The sequence below is a fragment of the Ascidia mentula genome, chromosome 8 (genome assembly GCF_947561715.1).
Source record: "Ascidia mentula chromosome 8, kaAscMent1.1, whole genome shotgun sequence".
Taxonomy (NCBI): domain Eukaryota; kingdom Metazoa; phylum Chordata; class Ascidiacea; order Phlebobranchia; family Ascidiidae; genus Ascidia; species Ascidia mentula.
The window spans coordinates 12,375,472-12,393,416 of NC_138573.1; the positions used below are offsets into that span (position 1 = coordinate 12,375,472).

A 17,945-nucleotide genomic window follows, 5' to 3' on the forward strand; every position below is an offset into this window, starting at 1 on the left:
CCATCAACTGATTATTAGGACTAAAAGCAAGTTTAGGCTGCCTCACGTATGGAGAAACGTTTGATATTGACTGGTTATTCTCCGAGCAGGTTACAACAACCGTCAACCCTTCGCACATGAATTGACGGCGTTACCGGCAAGCTGGTTTCAATAGCTTGGTCGGAACTTATTGACAAAACACGTAAGCCTGCTTGTTCTGATGTTCTAAATTTTCCCACATTGCTAACTTTGTCACACAGTATGCCATACTAGCTTCGGTTGCTTTACGTAATGCATTTACGTATCCGGGAGCAAGGCTGTGGCGATGAAGTGCGTTTCAACAACTTTAAAGAGAATATCGCAGCGCTAACCGCCCGCTCTTAAACTCATCCAGACAGCAGACGTGCATGTCATATGATCCATTGCACTTTTCAAAAACAGCTACTTGCCAATAAGCGGTATTTTTTTATTGGTTGGCACAAATTCCTATACTTGAACTTTTTCACGCCCTTCCAAAATAGCTTTTCGCCGACCGTGCGGAGAAGTGAATATTCTGTTTGTTTTGCGGGCGTTCCGATCTTCCCTTTTTCTCTTGACATAGCTGGGTAAAGGGTTCACCGAGACACACATTCAAATATACGTTTGCCTTCATACTACATAAACACTAAATCGAATTGACAAGAGACAAAATCTATTAGTTTATCCAATTGGGGAGGTGGTTCGATCCCATACATATACGCCATATACGCCAACGTTATGAACTTAAAGCTTTCATCGTAGTCCAGCACTTTGTTCTACTAGTTCGTGGAAATATAAAAAACACAATGCCCAACCATATTCAATTACAATTCACCAACGGGTAAATTCAATTTTGGTGCTGCTTATGCTGGGTTGATTGATTGCCACCAAGATCTCCATGAAACGTTTTTGGGGCCGAAACAAACAACTCGCTCATAGCACCATAGTCTTTAAATTATATTTCTTTATTACTGAATTGTATTTCATCAACATACAAAGGAAGGGCGACACATTTCAAGCGCCCTTAAACTGTTGTTCATTACATCAACTTATCTTTTGGTACGAATAAAGATGACCCACCCATAAAGAATTTTTCTAATGCACGCGTGCGACAGAAAAAAAATAAAAACTCTTAAAAAAACTTTTCTTATTTTTTCATTGCCCTAATACGCAAAGCAAAGTTGTAAAACTTGTCGCAAGCGGAACGTCGTCAAGCGCGGCTGCTCCGAGGCTAAATAATTAACATGTGTCGGCCATTGTTACGTTAATTGAAAAAAACTGAGAAAAAAGTATAGCCTTTGTTTGTTCGTATGTACAGCGATTTTTCAAAAATGTATGAATATGTATCATTCTGCGTTATGACAGTTAATCCATATTCATTTTTCCCATTAATGCGGTTTTATTTTGAATATCGTTTCGGTATTTGAAACTGATTGTTTTGTTGGTATTAACCGTCGTGGCAATTCGACCTAAATTGTGCAAGCTTGTGGTTTGTCTTTAGTAACTTTTGCATTGCATTTCTTAACTATATGCCTAAAACAGTTGTTTTAGTGTTCGGATTAAGTTCAAATGAACCCGCTTGGTATAGACAACAGTAAACCTTTGTTATTATTTATTACAATATGTAAGGGTGCTATGTAATGTAATAATGTATATATAAGTATATGCAAACATCTTTTTATGTATTGCATGCGAAGTTAATCTCAGGTTCGAAAAACTTTGACTGTACGAAATAGAGTTAACTTTTCACTAAAATACCAAAACAAAGTGTCGATTTGTATATAGGCTACTGTTTTGTGTCATTGTCTCTTCATAACGCAAGCTTTTAAAATAGTTAATGAATTTATCACAGTTTAGTTGTTCTTCAAAATGCGGCATTGGTTGATTGCATGGATTTGTAGTGCTGATACTTGGTGAGCTGTAACAAAAAAGTATTTTGTGCAGTTGTTAAAACAAGGGGAAAGCTATGTTCTTTAATGTCTAGGTTAGGTGACTGATTTTTAGTAGGGAAGTACAAGGCAATCAGACAACAGTAATAAACTGTTTGAACCAAATTTTACCTATCGTTAAGCATCTTGTACCACTGTTTTGAAACATTTGTAGACCAGGTTAAAAAAGCCAGGCACATTTCAACATACATCAAGACCAAGTTCACTTCAAGATAGATGTCCTTGCTTCTAAACTTTATGATATAAAACCCAGGTAATTGGGAATTATACAAAAATGTTCATTTGTGGTAAATCAACAGGAATGTTTCAAATAAGATAGTTTTGTTAGTGTAGTAACAAAATACATTCTGTTTTGTATACCCAAGTTATGTCAAACACTGGATTGGAACAGGTAAGCACAAATTAGAGTGCAGGTTTTTACTAATTTGTTTGTACAAATGATAAATTATTAAAATTAGGTATGTCACAGCTTAAAATTTGATTTTATTGATTAAACTTTTGCCAGCCTTCATTTATAATGAATTATGCATATGTTGTTACATATGTGTTGCATAAATAAGTGAATTGTATTTGCACATGTTACTTGTGAATACAACATTTTTATTATATATAAAGGAAATGTATAATATATAAATGAATTCAACATTTCACCATAATCATGTATAAGTGATATTGCTTATCGAGAGGTTTTTATTTAATGCGATACTGCTTTTTGTATTACCACAGAAGGGAGGACGCTTAAGAATGCAGAACGGTATAGACCAGAAAAATCAAAATGCTAGGCCAGATGAATATGATTCTAATTATGTACATCCTGCTAATGTAAATCAGGTAAATCGTTGCGTTATTTCTGTAAATAACATACAGTATCATGTTATTTATAAACATTTATTACAAAACATTGGTCATAGTGTATATGCATAGCCATTTGCTTTTGTTGCCTTAGCCTTATGGAATGGCCCCAACAACGGATTCGTACATGCCAAGTTATTATGGTCAAATGGCATTTCCGTACATGGGTGGCTCAGAGTGGTCTACAGGCACAGACTCGATGCCCTACCTCTCCGGTTACAGTGGTGATGCCCAACAGCCAAATTTCGTCCCTGATGCAGTGTTCAACCACCCACCAGCACCCCTTGGAAGCACACCAGTATGTATATACACCTTATTATACTCACCGTATAGATTCAGTTACAAACAGCTTCGAAAATTACCAGGCTTACTACAATCACCAACCGTACAACTTCTTTCCACATGGAAGTGACTTTAGTGCCTGGGCATCTCCCAGCGCTACTCATGCACCTGCAGTACCGGACAACAACACTGGTTCAGGTTTTGGGCAGCACAGTGCTCCAACAACACTTTATAATAATGGTGACTTTTACCAGTCAATAATGCCAACAACGCCTCATGACTATCTTGGAGGTGGAGAGGCCTTAAACACTGGGAACAGTAACATGATTGGACACAGTGCTCCTGGTACCGCAATTCCCAATGCAAGTGGTCTAATACAGACTAATGACAGCATGAGCAAAATGCCTGTTGGCTCTTCAAACAATTTGAAGATGGTTGAACATGGTATTCAAAACATGGGCTTGGGTGCACCTTCAATGCACAACGATCCAATGAAACAACAAAATGTTTCCATGGCAATGCCTGTTGGCAACCAAGGAGTTGGACAGAATGTGGTCAGTGCAAACAGTGCTGGTAGCCCTGTTTTACCAAGATCCAATGCACCAAAGCCTGTTTCCTGGGCTGCAATTGCTTCAAAACCGGCCAAACCTCAGCCAAAACCAAAAGCAAAATCGGTGGTTGGGACTGGATTACCACCGCCCATCAAGCATAACATGGATATTGGTACATGGGACAATGCTCAGCCACCTGCAGTAAAAGGCCCGGCGAGGGGCCCTATGCCAGGTCAACAACCAACCATGCCGCAAAGGTGGTCTGCTCCACGACAGGGCGGTGCATCCCAAGGGTATGATTAGGATATTGTTAGGAAGTAATATATCGCATATCATTTGATAGAAAACAAAATCAGTGAGAGGATTACCAAAAATACTGTTGTAAATATTATTAACCATCCATACCAGATGTAGCTAACTACACATGCTAAAACCATAAAACTTACTTTGAAAAACATTCATTCACTTGAAAACATTTGGCAAACAATCATTCATGCAACATAAATGTTGCATATTGTTGGTATATGATTCTCAACCGTATAGAATTCTGGTAATTCTGGTAAAATGCATCAGATCATATGACATGAGTCACAGTAAGGTTCGCCTTTTACACGATATATTTGTAACTTTAACAAAAGTCTATGAAAATGTGTGTGTGTTTGACTGACTACTAGTCACATGTGGGAACTAGAGTAATTCATTTAACAAACTCTGTTTTTCTGATAACTGTTAGTTTAAAGGGTAATGAAAAAAGTTTATCATGTGTTTACTAAATCTAATGTTTGCATTCAGAAACAGCGATGGTCAAACCATTTCAAACAACCAAAATCATCAGAACATTGCTGCTGGGGCTGAAAGTCCAAATGTTTCTACTAGTAAAGCACCGACAGACTTGGATGAAAGTGTAAACAAGGTGTTAGAAAAACTCAAGGCTGAAAATGACTACAACCCAAAACGGCTAACTTTAGATGTACGCAATGCAAGGTTTTTTGTCATTAAATCTTATTCAGAAGATGATATTCACCGCTCAATAAAGTACAACATTTGGTGTTCAACGGAACATGGAAACAAAAGATTGGATGCTGCATACCGGGCCCAGCAAGGCAGGGGACCAGTCATATTTTTGTATTCTGTTAATGGTTCTGGTCATTTCTGTGGTGTTGCCGAGATGACAAGCAACATTGATTACAGCAAGCGAGCTGGTGTTTGGTCCCAGGACAAGTGGAAAGGCAAGTTTCAGGTGCGCTGGATTTATGCAAAGGATGTGCCCAACAACATGCTGCGTCACATTCGTCTTGAAAACAACGAAAACAAGCCTGTGACCAATTCACGGGACACGCAAGAGGTGCCAGCTGAAAAGGGACGCCAAGTTCTGAAGATTATTAGCAACTATAAGCACACAACAAGCATATTTGATGACTTTGCTCACTATGAACGACGTGAGCAAGAGGAAGAACTTCAACGTGCAAAGCGCAACGAACAGACGGTAATGTCTTGACAGTAACATGGATTAATTATTTGGTATACATGCTGTACTCACATTAATCAAATAAATAAATTTGACTGAAAGAATGGGCCTTAAAAAGGTTTACTTGAACCTCAGTTTATTCATTTGGCAGAACACCATGCAGTTTTCATTAGGGTTTGGTCTATGATCTATGATGAATGGTCAACAATGAAAATCCTAAAAAAATGTGTGTTGACAAAAAAAAATCTAGTTATTAATTAGAAGTAACTTCCATTCCTAGTACATAACTATGGATGTGCAGCCAGGCCCTATATTGGGTAAACACTACAAAAGGTGCACTGTTGTTTGCCTTTACTAGCAACTCTTTGTTTGGCAGTCTGGTTGGTTATTGAAATGTATCAGGGAATTTTCCTTCCCAGTCAAATGTAGTTATTCAAGTTTACTGACGTATGTCATAAAACTATTTTCAGCTTTGGAAAATTCTGTTAGGAGAACAGGTGTTTGTGCAATGTTTTTGTTTGTATCACATACTTTGGCATGTAAATGTTTTTTTATTGTAGTTAAGTATAAACCAAGTAACCCAGGCTATTAAACCTAGCTTATAAATTATATTCGGGCCAAAACTTACATCACCACAAATTTTTGATTTTGGATATAATGGTTGAAGCTGTGTTGCTCGGTTTAGTATTTCCTCTCTGTAAATTAGTGGTTTTCAGATTGTGACATATAAAATTATTCCACATGATACATAGGTAAGAAACTTAGTTTGGCAAGAAATAAGATAATTAATAGATTTTGCTAAAACTTTCAGAACAAGATTATGATGTGTTTTACATTTTTTTGTCATAATTACTGTTATCACAGTTTCACATATTTAAGACTTTTTCTCAAGAATATGTCCATTCTGTTTAAACTATTGTTTTTTTTTTAAATTTGTTGTTACTATGGGAAGATACTTATAATTTTTTGATATTGGTTGTATGTGGCATTGTACACACCCTATGAACATTGTGCTGGTAAAAACAATTTGGGAATCACTGCTAATTGAATTAAATAACTGACCTAAAAAAGATAATTTTCAAAGAACAATTATTACTGTTTCATGTTTATGTCGGTCATCGTATCTCCAATTGTTTTCCACCTACAGTCTCTCCCCATCAATTAAAGACTTGTGATTTTGATTTTTAGAAAAACCGTGAAAACCACAGAAGAGGAAATAAGAACCCTTCAGTGAAAAGTGAACAAAATGACCAGCTTTCATAGAAAGAACCAGCTGTAGAAAATATTTTAATGATGTCTATAATTTGTGTATTCCCTTAAACCCGATATTTGGATGTAGTAATCACTGACTGTCATTTTCTTCCTGATAATTTTTTGTGGTTCTCTGATCGACTTACAATCTATTGTCTGTAACTTGTTGTCATATTCCCACATTTCACTGCAAACCTGTCGGTTGAAAACAGCTGAGTTTGGATGTACTGAAGGATAGGTGCTGGAGCTCCCTTGAAAATACCCAAGGAAAGATCCAGCATGTACTGGAACATGAACTTCTATTTCAATTGTGACTGGTTGCAAATGCATGGCTAGTGCCAATGAAAGACTAAAAACCAGGCTTTTTTGTAAGCAACACAACTTCCTCTGTGCACTTGCCTCCTATTTTAGTGAAAATGTCACAACCTAAGTTCCATTAACATGTGTATTGAGTGGAACATTAGAATCTCATCTGTGTCGCGGTTTGAACTTCGCCTCAGGCTAAACCAATCAAAACCAAACATGTTTGGATTCAATTCTCTGAAACATTTGCTTGTTTTTGTGTTTGTAAATAAAAGTATTTGCAAAAACACCCACATTCTAACAAAAGCTTTAAAATGGCCTGATTTTTGTGGTGGCACTGCGTTGTGTACAGTTGGATATCTGGTAGTATGTTCAAATGGTTGTAATACAAAATGCGAGACTGTTTGATCTTTTATGCTTTGTAAACTAGTTTTTGCAGACCACACTAGAATTTTCATATACACAGGGTTGCCATACTGTGGTTATTTCCAAGGTATGTGCCAATTTTTAAGAGCAGTGTCTACAAAAATGAAAAGATGTGCTTGTTGTATAAGAAACATGCTTATCTTGTTTTCTCATGAAAGGGTGCTGGTTTTTTGTAAGATTTGGATAATTAGTAATATGACACAATGCTAGCAATTTTTAGTCGGACCTGTGCGACTGAAAAACAAAGCATGCAAATTATATGTTTGTAGAAAAGAGGGTTGTTGGACAAAGTTTTTGAAATGAATCCCATAAAAGAAGTGTGCTTATTTTGTGGTCCATGTCAAACCTGAATATATGTATGAACAGTGAACACAATTGTTTTTTGCTTCCAAATTTAAAATTCTGATGCAGACTATAAACATTTGAACCATCAAACTACTATCAAGATGCACCTCACCACAAAACCCATTAGGTAATTTTCTGCAACTGGTGAAACTAAATCTTCATACAGAGAAACAGTTTATTTGTTTGCTTCTTATTGTTTCACAAAATACCATTCACAAACATAGATATCATCTGAATAGATTTCAAAGCAATAAAGGCATGAAAAGGCACAGTGCAAGATGAAAATTTGTTGAAAAACACTTGTGTGTTGATAAAAATGACAAAAATAATGGTACAATTTAGAAGTAGTGTTCCTTCAACTTATTGTTGTTAAACGCAACCTTGAAGTGTTAAGGATATCTTCTGAATCCCACCAAACAGCAGGTGTTGCACATTGTTTTCAGTTACAAAACACTTCCACAAAGATTGACAAGTAAAATATCTCCGCATAAAAAAACATAAGACACACCACCACAAACACCTGATACTGCTGTTCTCACAATTAAAACTACTGAAACATTTGCAAGCAGCAAATACAATCTCTGAATAGACAAAACAAATGAATGCATTGATGAAAAACACAGATTCAACCTTGGCATTTAAAGTGTATGAAAAGGCACCTAGATTTCGCCATTGGCTATTTCATCATATGATGTCAAAGGTTGGTAACCTGTGTTCTCCGACCGTTTTATAATTCGTTTGTTCGACCTGCACAAAAACAAACTGTGTAACTAGGCTGCAAAAACAAGAGGTAGCCTTGTGAAACAACAGAAACTAATGCATTACAAGTAGGAATGTCCAGAAATTCTAACAAATAGCAATTTACTTACTTTTTGCAAACATAGACCAGTACTACTAACCAGGTGACCATCAGAATGAAAATAACAATGGTTAATACCACTCCCAGGTAATGTTGCTTTCCAAATTCTAAACACACAAAATACGTTTGTATCAAACAAAGTTAAGATAAACTTGATCACATTCTTAATCAAGAGCAAATCAAGATACACATAACAGAAAATATGCACTAATTCAATTTTGTTGAAATACTTGACAGTACCAATGACTCCATTTTTCGTAGTCTGCTGAATTCCGGCTTCTGTGGGTTTTCTAATATTCTCCGTGAGTTTTTTTAACTTCTCCAAAGGACAAAGTAAATTACATCCAAGCAAATTTAAAGGATGTAAAGTGTCAGACGAGTTTCTTTAAATAGAAAATGAATTCAGTTTTTGTATTAATTTGTATTCGATTTTTGAGTTTGTTTTGCGTTTTAAAGAAGTATTTGTAAAATGATGATACCTCATTGTTTATGGTAATGAAAATTTTCAGGTGAGTACCTGAAAAAAGCCTTGATGAAATATTGACCATTTGTATTTGTGAGATCTTGATTTTGATACAACTCAAATATGACACATGAAGCAAATGGAGGACTTTTCCAGTTGTAAGCTTCAAGTGCTACCAGAAGTGCACTGACTGTTGTGTCATGCTAAGGTAGATAAAAATATATAATTTAACAGGTTTCAAAACTAGACATTAAAGGGTTCCATGAGCTGCTAACTTGTTTTTGAGGAAAAACTACTGAACATATCCATTAAGTCTCAGCAAGAAAACAAGAAAAACATACAGAAGTTCGGTGAGTTGCTAACCACACATAATCAGTACAATATCAGGTAGCTTAAAAGCCACAAGACATAGTTTGTTGTTGAATTTTTAAGTGGTTACAGGATACTACATATGGTTTACCTTCCATACATTTTAAAATATAATTTATTTAGGTTTTTTTTATCAATTTCCAAAATATTGTGGATTAAAGCAACGGCACTTACCGCAGAGTAAGCAATGACATTGTATGTAGTTTTGTTTGCAATTTTGTCCTCAAAGTTTTTTAAGATTTTATGAACCAACGGACCTGTTTGGCAGTTATGTTATAATCACTTTGTTATTTTTAAATATTATCAACAATTTGTAAACCAACCTGCAGCATATGGAGCAATCTTTACCCTGTATTGGTAGTCAATGCCACCAAACATAATGCCCATATCCAACCCTGCTAAGCTGCTCAGTTCCTCCAGCACCCTTGTAGTAGCCCATGGTGGCAATGTAAGGTTCTGTGCTTTCTGGGTTACAAGAAGCAACACACAATTTTGTTTAGGAACATTAATGCTATTTTAACTTAGTGGCCATTTAGGAAATATCCCTGGTAGCATAGCATGAAATGTGCAATTTAATCTTAAGACAATAAAATTGTAAAATTCATTGAATGATGAAATATGTTTCTACCTCACAAGCCAATGGATCTTGCACAGACCAACTCGAACCTATATTCATCGGGGAGAGACCTGACCAAACAGAGAGATTTTTCAAGAACTCCTGCAAAAAAAACTGCTTGTCTATTGTCACTTATGATATGCCCAATTAAATTTACAGGAATTCTAGTAACGAAAGAAATATGACTGTACAATTTAAGTTCTCTTATATTTAAAGTAACTTTGTGCTCGTTATCAAAGCACAACACTATATAAACACCAATTGGACTTTGCTTGAGAAACAGACGATAACAACTGACATACAGTACAAAGGTCACAACAAGTGAGAAAGGAATTACAAATAGATTTAGAGAACTTGATTTATTACAAAAATTTTTTTTAAGAAAACCATACCCCATGAATCTTATTTAGATTGGCATATTCTTCTGACGCAACAATTTCCTTCTGCATTTTGTTGTATTCAGGGTACAAGTATGGTGCCATGTGTAGTAACTTGAAAAATATTTTACTTTTATTTGGTTCAATCAAACTTTTTTGATGGGTCTATTGATGCTTGATTGGCATGCTATTAACATAAGGGTTGCCTATGGCTTGTAGCAAAATTTCATGGAAAACAATTCTAACAATATATTTCGAAAAACAACAAAGCATTTAGATTTTCAAATATTCATACAGTGTCAGTGTCTTCAGCAACAGTATGAACAGGCATTGGTTGCCAATTAGTGTTGCTTCCATTCCAAAGCTCATATCCAGATGGTGGATACATGCCAGCAATATTACTTTGTGCACTCATGAGGGTTCGATCAACATCAGTACTTCGTACATAAATCTATAAAAACAATGGGTTACTTTTACGAAAAACAGAAATAAAATGCTTTATTTGTAAAATTATTATTTGTGTTAATTGCACAAACAACAGAATTATTTCCAGTGTTAGTCAACAGATATCAAAAAACTTTTTAAAAAGGTTCTATATTTTGTGAGATGATGGTAATCTACCAACCTGTTTGTGAAAATAGATTTTATCAAGCAGGACATCTCCGTACTTTTTCCGAAAAAATTGACCCAACTCAAACTGCTGCTTCATGCCAATCTAATGAGAAAGAAAAAAATGTAACAACCATTTTTTTAAACTAAAATAGCAAATTACAAATAAAACCTGTGTCAGTTGACCAGGTCCATTAGGCCACACCCCCTTGTTATTGTAAGGATCTGTTGGAAATGAGTGCAAAGACGATCTAGCTCCATGGCGCCACACCTAGAATTGAGTAATTAGATTACATTCAGGAAAAAGCTCCAATTTATTTTCATCCTTACCATATTGGCAAACACTAGTTTAAGGGTTTCTTGCGCGAAAGTAATGTTTATAAAACATGTTATTGCACAGATATAAAACAACTTATGGCACATTTTGCAAATAGGCTATTTCATTAAAATATAAAAACACTATTTTCTGAAAAACAAACCGTTTTGATTGTTGAAGTTATGAAAAAACCTCTATGGTGCAAATGGTTTTATGGATACCTCAAGAACTCATTATTTTGTCTGTCACCAAATGAAGACAAATAATAATTGGCAGCAATATTTTAAAAATTTAATACAAACACAATTGTCAAAAAAATTTAGTGGTACAAAATGTACAAGAATTTTAAGAAATTTCAGTTCGAGTCCAATCAAACATTTTAAAGTTTTTCTCAAAATCCACAGCTCGCTTCATTTGTTCATTAAAATGCTCCTCATGTGGTTTTCTCCACAAACTGGGCTCTGCATCCAGCATACCTCCTAATATTTCCCGACCAAAATACAAAGGAAAACTGGATTCTTCCTCAACAACATGAGCAAACCCGCCATCAAGTCCAAAGTCTACGGCGAAGTAGGGCAACCCAGTGGGGAGTTTATTTCTGACATTTGAGCCTCTGGTGTCGACAAGTTTTTTATTTTGTGCCCATTCACCTTCACACTCCTGGATTGCTTTTTTGAAATAGATTGGAGCCAAATCCCCCAGCTCTTTGGCCAGAGGAATGCATTCAATGAAAAAGTGCGGCGAGCGCTTCAGGTTGATGCAGGTCTGCAGAAAAACACAGTCATCTCCTTCTTTGGAAAACATTTCACACAAACTTTGCATAAACTTTCTAATTTCACTCCACACATCTTCATCCAATGCAGTGCCGGTTGAACAGTGGTGCATTGGGGCAATTACACAGTGGCCAGTTTGCAGGGGTCGATGTGATGGAAGTCTTAAATATGCAACTCGGCCAATTGAAACAAGCAAGTGCTTGGGGTTTTGAGAATTTCCAAAGCAGTATTTGCACTTTTCAAGGCGCCTCATTAACTTCTGATGACTTTGTATTGCTCTTTGCTCATGTCTAGCTTCTTCCTGGGCCGTCGTGTTGGAAGTGCCAGCTTGGGATACGAACATATCGTCAAGGGTGAAGTTCTCTCCATCTGTGCCTCGAAACATCTTTGAACTCAGTCTGTTTAATACTTGTGTTTGATCCTCAGCTGCACCACTTCTCTCCCTTTCAACCAAGTCCCGCAATGAATATCGATCATCGTCGGCAAAATACCTTTCCCTTTCTCCATCAGGATCATGAACTTTTACCTTCTTTTTCTTCTGACGTTTGGATAGGGTATCTGAGGAAGACTTGGTTACAGGCCATGTCTGCCCTGTTTTGGATGTTCTTGTAAGAACCACAACTTCATCACCAGAGTCACTGTCGCTTGCAGAACTATTTGATTTCTCATCAGTTGGCATGTCTTGTTGCTGGGCCTGTTTTTCAAAAGCCCTCGATGCCTCAAGTTTCTGTTTTAGCTTAGTTGCAAGTTCTGTCTTCCCCAACAATTCCGCCTTTATGATTTTGGCACTTATAGTGTTCTTTTCTTGTTCAGTCAAAATTTTTGTTCCACTTTGCTGTTTTGAAGGTACATTTTCAACTGTGGGTCTCTTTACATCTGATTCAACTGTTTTTTTGTCCTCCAAAACTGGAGATTTTCTTTTTGCCTCCTTGGTCGTTCCAACATTTTTTATTTCAGGTTTTTGATCATTGTCAAGTTTGGATGGTTGTGAAATGCCTTTCCTCCATCCTTGTTTTTCTGTTTTTCGTCTACTTCTTGAAGCATTGTAATCTTTCTCTTCATCATCAGGTTTAAGAAAACGTTTTCGTGACTGATGCTGGTGTCTTTCACCATGGGATCTGTTGTAATCATCATCATTAGGTCTTCTGAACCTATCTTTTGAATGCCTTTGTTTGGATTGGTAGCCAGATTTGCCCTCCTTTTCCTCAGCTTCCTTTAATATTGTTTGAAAAGCACCCCAGGACCCATATCTTTCTGCAGCAATGTTTTTTACATCTTTGCCAGTGGAGTTACTTTCTTCTTCCATTCGTTGTAGTGATTTTCGCAACCACGAAGCACAAGGAGTCTTGGATGGTTTTGCCAGATCAGCACTGGGAAGACCTGAACCGCCAGACTTCCAGTAAGGGTTTAACTCCTTTTCATGCTGGCCCAGAAGATCAAGTGTTGACAATTGCTTTGTGGAAAGTGTGTCTTGTTTCTTTGACTTGCGTTCCTCTTTTACATCTTGGGATGTTACTGTATGGATGCCAGATAAAAAGTCCTGCTGCATCCAAGTATTTGCTTCTCTTTCTTTATATTTTTCTTTATCAGGAGGGCTAAGGCTAGATTCATCTTCCACCCTTTCCACCCACATTTCTTCATCTGATTCATCGCTACTGTTCTTCTTTTTGTGCTTTTTCTTGTGTTTCTTTTTCTCTTTTTTTAATTTAGGTTTTGAATGATGTTTCTGGGAATCTTGGTCTAAACGATCTTTGAGAGAAGGAAGCATCCATTTATCTTGTCCACTTTCCTTTTGATATTGTTTGTATCTTTCCCGCTCCTCATAATTTTTTCTTGCGCCACTCAATACTTCATCCTGTTCCCGTTTCTTGAAGTTCCTGGATTTTGTCAAGTCACGCTCACTAATAAAACTTGCCATCACCTGCAAAAAATTACAACAGCACAAATCAATGCAAACTCAGCAGCTATGATTCGAATAAATTTAGGTGATTCGAAGTAAATAAGCAATCACAAAAGAAACTTAAAAAGCAGCCCCTTACACACACAAAACATTTAACAAGTTATACATTGCTCATGCCAAAAATTTAGGGTAAAAGTAGCACTTTGGAAATGAATTCGTTTATTCACAGAACAATTGGTAGAATTGCCTTTCTGGCTCTGGGATAATTGGAAAATTCCTTCTTATAATTTCTATGCTTGTTCAGGGCCCAAATAGCCATCTGGGCAAACCCAACCATGGCAAAGATAAACACGGCAAGTGTTTGAGTCATTACAGCAAAAGCCAACCATGACCCAACCTCGTAAGTGTAGTTTGGGCACGATACGAAGTTGAACAATAAAGTAAAAGGATTTCCAGTAGCAGTGGGTATTTTTCTTTCAGTAGACCCAGCAGGGCGTAAATTTTTGAATGCAAGGTGAATAGACAAATTGCCAAGCTCAAAAAAAACAAATGAAACAAGAGCAGAATAAATTTGAACATTGCCAAAGGATGCTGGTGTATACAAAGGGTGATTAATGTAGTATGACATCCAGGCAGCAAACGTCCAATAATATGTGCAGTTTCGGAACAAGTTTCTGATAGGCATAGTACCATGGGAAAATCTATGCACAAATTTGGTTTCAAGCACACGTTTCAAGTAGTGAAAACTGTGACATACAGCAGCAATGTGAACAACGTCATAAGGGCTACTTGTGAAAGCAAACTTGGAATCATAGATAAATGGCAATCTGAAGTAGAACATTAAGTACACAAACAATGGTCCAGCATATTCACAGTAAAACACAGTGGACCAACCAACTTGTGGGCCAAGATCTTTAAAATACAAAACAGCTTCTGCACCCAGATTAAGTTCACTTAACATAGTAGAGCCCGCCAGAGACTTGCCCCTTGGTTCGGCCTTGTATGATTGCCGCTCAATGTAACAGCTTGGAAACTTTCTTTGGTACATTTCCTTGACCATTTCAATAGTGGTGTTGGAGGAAATGCGATCCAGTGTGCAAATCTTCTGCTTTGTCTTGCTGTTTAAGATTTGAAGCTCCATTTTTGTCGTTGGTTGTTTACACATAAACTCTATTGACAACTAATGAAGTGTCTGCCTATGCCTAGTACGCTATGACACACATGTCGATTGTTCACAAACTGACCTTGCAGTGTTTCTCAAAATATTTCTATCTCATTCGGCAATGAAACAATTAAAAGCTGGGAAGACTACGCCACATTGCTTTTAATTTAAGTTAATATTTACTCACAACCAATTATGTATTTTTTTACAGTTCTTTGTTTTCCTAACATTACTTTACATTTATTAGAAATTACAATGTGAAACACTTTTTGACCAACGACGAAAAAATAGCAACGCTGTCAGGTGACTAATTTACAAACGTGGTCAGTGGTGCATTTAATATTAATAAATTAAAAAAAAACAATAATCCAGCTTCAAACAATGAGTGTAATTTGCATACAATTCCATGCGATGGAAAAAGAAAGGAATTTGTGACAACGAAAGAATCCCAGTGGTTGGATTTACCGCCACCATGCTGTCCTTTGTATTGCGTATGTAATACTACATACCAGTACCAGAAGCCGATCTCTTTTCACCAAGTCACGATACTCGTGCGTTGTTAATCTGGTAAGCCCGCACTCGCACCTGAGAGAAATTAATCTAGACGATCAGCTTCTAGTGACCGGAATTTTCCGCTGACCAAATAAGCCTAATGATTCTTTGTTTTCTACGTTTGTTTTATGACATGTTTTTTCAATTGCCTTAGGCTATTTGGTAATCCCTTATAGTTCCTGTAAGCTCGTAACTGATAGCCTACTCATTGTTTTGTAATAATTGGCATTCCAAAAAGCCGGATATAACCTTTTTCTTTTTTTATGCTGTGTGACGTAAAACACAAAAAAAACTGTATTTGCTTGCAAATTCATACATTGTGCATACAACTATGAATTCACTGTTGGGAATAAATTCTAAGCAAATGTCTCCAAGATGCAGAAGATAATCACCAGGTTGATTTTAAGCGACTTATGTTGCTGGATTCCAATTTGTGTCATCTTTTTTTGCTTATAGAAGGAGTGAAGATGCCAGCAGACTGTTAGGTGATGGGTGTTTCTGTTGCTTTCAATCAACATCAAGGAGTCATTTGTCTAATTTAAATATAACCCCCGTTCTGTTCAGGAGTTTATCATGATTTGCTTTGTATTGTTGTTGTTTATTAATGGGGGCGAAGAGGTGGTGAATGCTTGAAAAGGTTGTTTGAATTGCTTTCTTTGTTACAACAAAACTCACCTTGTTTAACAATTATTACTTCGCTGGTGCATTGAGAAAAATTTTTTCTTTCGATTTGTAAGTCTGACCATGCAAGCGTAAGCTTGTTTTTCACTTGCATTGTTTGTTTTCAAACTCTAGTTATACGCCCGACTGGCGCTGTCATTTCATCTCCGACTATTGTTTGCTTTTTTTCTTTTGCTAAAGTTAAGCAAGAGTCAAGTTTTACTTTGCCTGCCTCCAGTAAAACGGCACTTGATAAAATTCAATTTTTATAAACCTAAATTGGAAGACGGAGATATTTTAATAACAGAGGAAAGTAGAAAAGAATTATTTTGATCTGAAAGGCTGTATTGCCTTGTGGTTCATTGACGAACTTTGCAACTAACGATTATCACTTGGTAAAAGTAAAGCGCCACATGCAATGCTTATCGTTGCAAGGACAATATCGTTATTTTGTTGGTATCTTGTTTAATTGTCCCGATTTAGTCCACGAAATTCAGCTTTTCCTATCTCGCTGGGGAGATTTAATTCAATTAATCTCAGTTATTCGATTTCGGAGGACATTGAAAGTAAATATGGGATTTGAAAGAATAAATTTATCAGTCATATAAATACCAAACAACAATTAATGTGACTTTAATGCATTTTGTGATTCCCTCTTTTCCTTTATTTGGTCGTGATTGTCAAAGTCGAAATCAACCACAGTTTGACCGCTAGATGGCACAACCCACTAGGTTAAATGTATGTTTCAAGACGTTTTTCATATCAACATAAGTAAATTAATTGCAGGTGTGCTGCAGACAAATCTGGTTAGAAGTTGCACAAATAAACCCTGGGCAGTTAAATTGAACTTTAGTAACTTAAGTGAACTTGAGCAGCGCCGCAAGCTATAGTTGGTGAGTGCATTCAATAACTTGCTTCTCCTGTCTTCGCTTGTAGCATAAAATTTAGTGGTCCTAGCCACTATGACATCATCACTCGGGGAAGTGATGTAATTGTTTCGGAATACGACGAAGCGTCCCAAGTAACAAACTTCTTTGTGAGGCTCAGGGTCGAGGGCAGGCTGTTTAGAATCTACACGCTGAAATTACTTTTATATATTTAGACACGATAACTGTCACGTCGAAAATTTAGCAGAGACCGTCGACGTCATGCAGTAAAAATGTCGACCTGTTGTGTGTACTTGTGTGACCAGTTATTAAAAATTTATAAAATCACAGAAACAGTAAAATGATAGAATATAAGACAACACATAGTGTTAATTATAACAGATACACAGATTTAAGGATGGTATAAATTTGGTGTTTTATAATTTATCATACAGTTTCAAAGAATCAAACAAGCCAATAGTGGTGAAAGTTTCATGTTACAGGATACGGGTGCGGGTGAGAATGCTGGCACAAGTAAAACGGGAATAACATGCTTTTTAGCCACAAATGCTGACAAATTAGTGGAGAAGCAGACATTTGCTCTATATTGCCCGTTACGGCCCTTATGCTGAAAAGTCAGCGTAATTGACACAAAAATGTATGTGGGGATAATTTCGTGTTGATATGTACAATTTACAACCAATTTGCAATGATGCATTGTGTTCATGAACACTTGTTCTGATATTTAAATGTTTTTTTCCGTAGATATGAACACCATGATGCACCCGCTGTCATGTTGGTTCATTATATTAGAAATAACTTGGGTTAATAGCCCGGGGAATTATGGGTAGTAGCATGTTTGACGGCATCAAGGAAAGCATATGCAATAAGACGATTACAATATGTAAACCATATGCACCATGTATTATGAATAATGCTTACCAAGCAAGTGGCAGTGACGTTGTTACAATGTTGTAGGATATAGGCCTCAAATACGAA

At 36.6% G+C, this 17,945-nt stretch overlaps 4 protein-coding genes across 5 annotated transcripts; 1 reads left to right on the forward strand and 3 right to left on the reverse strand.

Moving 5' to 3' along the window:
- The first annotated feature begins 1,832 nt into the window (after positions 1–1,832).
- LOC145912329 (YTH domain-containing family protein 2-like) lies at positions 1,833–7,059 on the forward strand. Of its 2 annotated transcripts, none has more exons than XM_082999755.1 (6): positions 1,833–2,199; positions 2,673–2,777; positions 2,893–3,096; positions 3,164–3,924; positions 4,424–5,117; positions 6,288–7,059. In XM_082999755.1, the coding sequence occupies exons 2-6, from the start codon at positions 2,691–2,693 to the stop codon at positions 6,360–6,362; spliced, it is 1,821 nt and encodes a 606-aa protein (XP_082855881.1). In that variant the 5' UTR covers positions 1,833–2,199; positions 2,673–2,690; the 3' UTR covers positions 6,363–7,059. The 2 variants fall into 2 exon arrangements, with proteins under 2 accessions (XP_082855881.1, XP_082855880.1); XM_082999754.1 differs by lacking the exon at positions 1,833–2,199 and adding an exon at positions 2,243–2,337.
- A 545-nt stretch (positions 7,060–7,604) lies between these two features.
- On the reverse strand, positions 7,605–11,293 carry LOC145912330 (prostatic acid phosphatase-like). Its single transcript, XM_082999756.1, has 12 exons — positions 11,048–11,293; positions 10,890–10,988; positions 10,734–10,823; positions 10,404–10,559; positions 10,124–10,222; positions 9,744–9,833; positions 9,439–9,580; positions 9,290–9,372; positions 8,801–8,949; positions 8,524–8,666; positions 8,294–8,390; positions 7,605–8,171 (listed from the first exon to the last, which is right to left on the reverse strand). The coding sequence occupies exons 1-12, from the start codon at positions 11,138–11,140 to the stop codon at positions 8,084–8,086; spliced, it is 1,329 nt and encodes a 442-aa protein (XP_082855882.1). The 5' UTR covers positions 11,141–11,293; the 3' UTR covers positions 7,605–8,083.
- Positions 11,189–13,734, reverse strand: LOC145912328 (CWF19-like protein 2). The gene has a single exon (XM_082999752.1). It carries the CDS (start codon positions 13,722–13,724, stop codon positions 11,379–11,381), a length of 2,346 nt encoding a protein of 781 aa, XP_082855878.1. The 5' UTR covers positions 13,725–13,734; the 3' UTR covers positions 11,189–11,378.
- A 46-nt stretch (positions 13,735–13,780) lies between these two features.
- On the reverse strand, positions 13,781–14,904 carry LOC145912331 (very-long-chain enoyl-CoA reductase-like). The gene has a single exon (XM_082999757.1). It carries the CDS (start codon positions 14,869–14,871, stop codon positions 13,930–13,932), a length of 942 nt encoding a protein of 313 aa, XP_082855883.1. The 5' UTR covers positions 14,872–14,904; the 3' UTR covers positions 13,781–13,929.
- Positions 14,905–17,945: the final 3,041 nt, after the last annotated feature.

Excerpts from the sequence above, each read along its gene's own strand:
- LOC145912329 (XM_082999754.1), top strand. The coding sequence starts at position 2,314 with ATGTCAAACACTGGATTGGAACAG. Across the intron at positions 2,778-2,892 it reads ATCCTGCTAATGTAAATCAG|CCTTATGGAATGGCCCCAAC; the intron begins GTAAATCGTTGC and ends TTGTTGCCTTAG. Across the intron at positions 3,925-4,423 it reads CAGGGCGGTGCATCCCAAGG|AAACAGCGATGGTCAAACCA; the intron begins GTATGATTAGGA and ends GTTTGCATTCAG.
- LOC145912331 (XM_082999757.1), bottom strand. The coding sequence starts at position 14,871 with ATGTGTAAACAACCAACGACAAAAATGGAGCTTCAAATCTTAAACAGC.
- LOC145912330 (XM_082999756.1), bottom strand. The coding sequence starts at position 11,140 with ATGTGCCATAAGTTGTTTTATATCTGTGCAATAACATGTTTTATAAAC. Across the intron at positions 10,989-11,047 it reads AACTAGTGTTTGCCAATATG|GTGTGGCGCCATGGAGCTAG; the intron begins GTAAGGATGAAA and ends ACTCAATTCTAG. Across the intron at positions 10,824-10,889 it reads GACCTGGTCAACTGACACAG|ATTGGCATGAAGCAGCAGTT; the intron begins GTTTTATTTGTA and ends CTTTCTCATTAG.
- LOC145912328 (XM_082999752.1), bottom strand. The coding sequence starts at position 13,724 with ATGGCAAGTTTTATTAGTGAGCGTGACTTGACAAAATCCAGGAACTTC.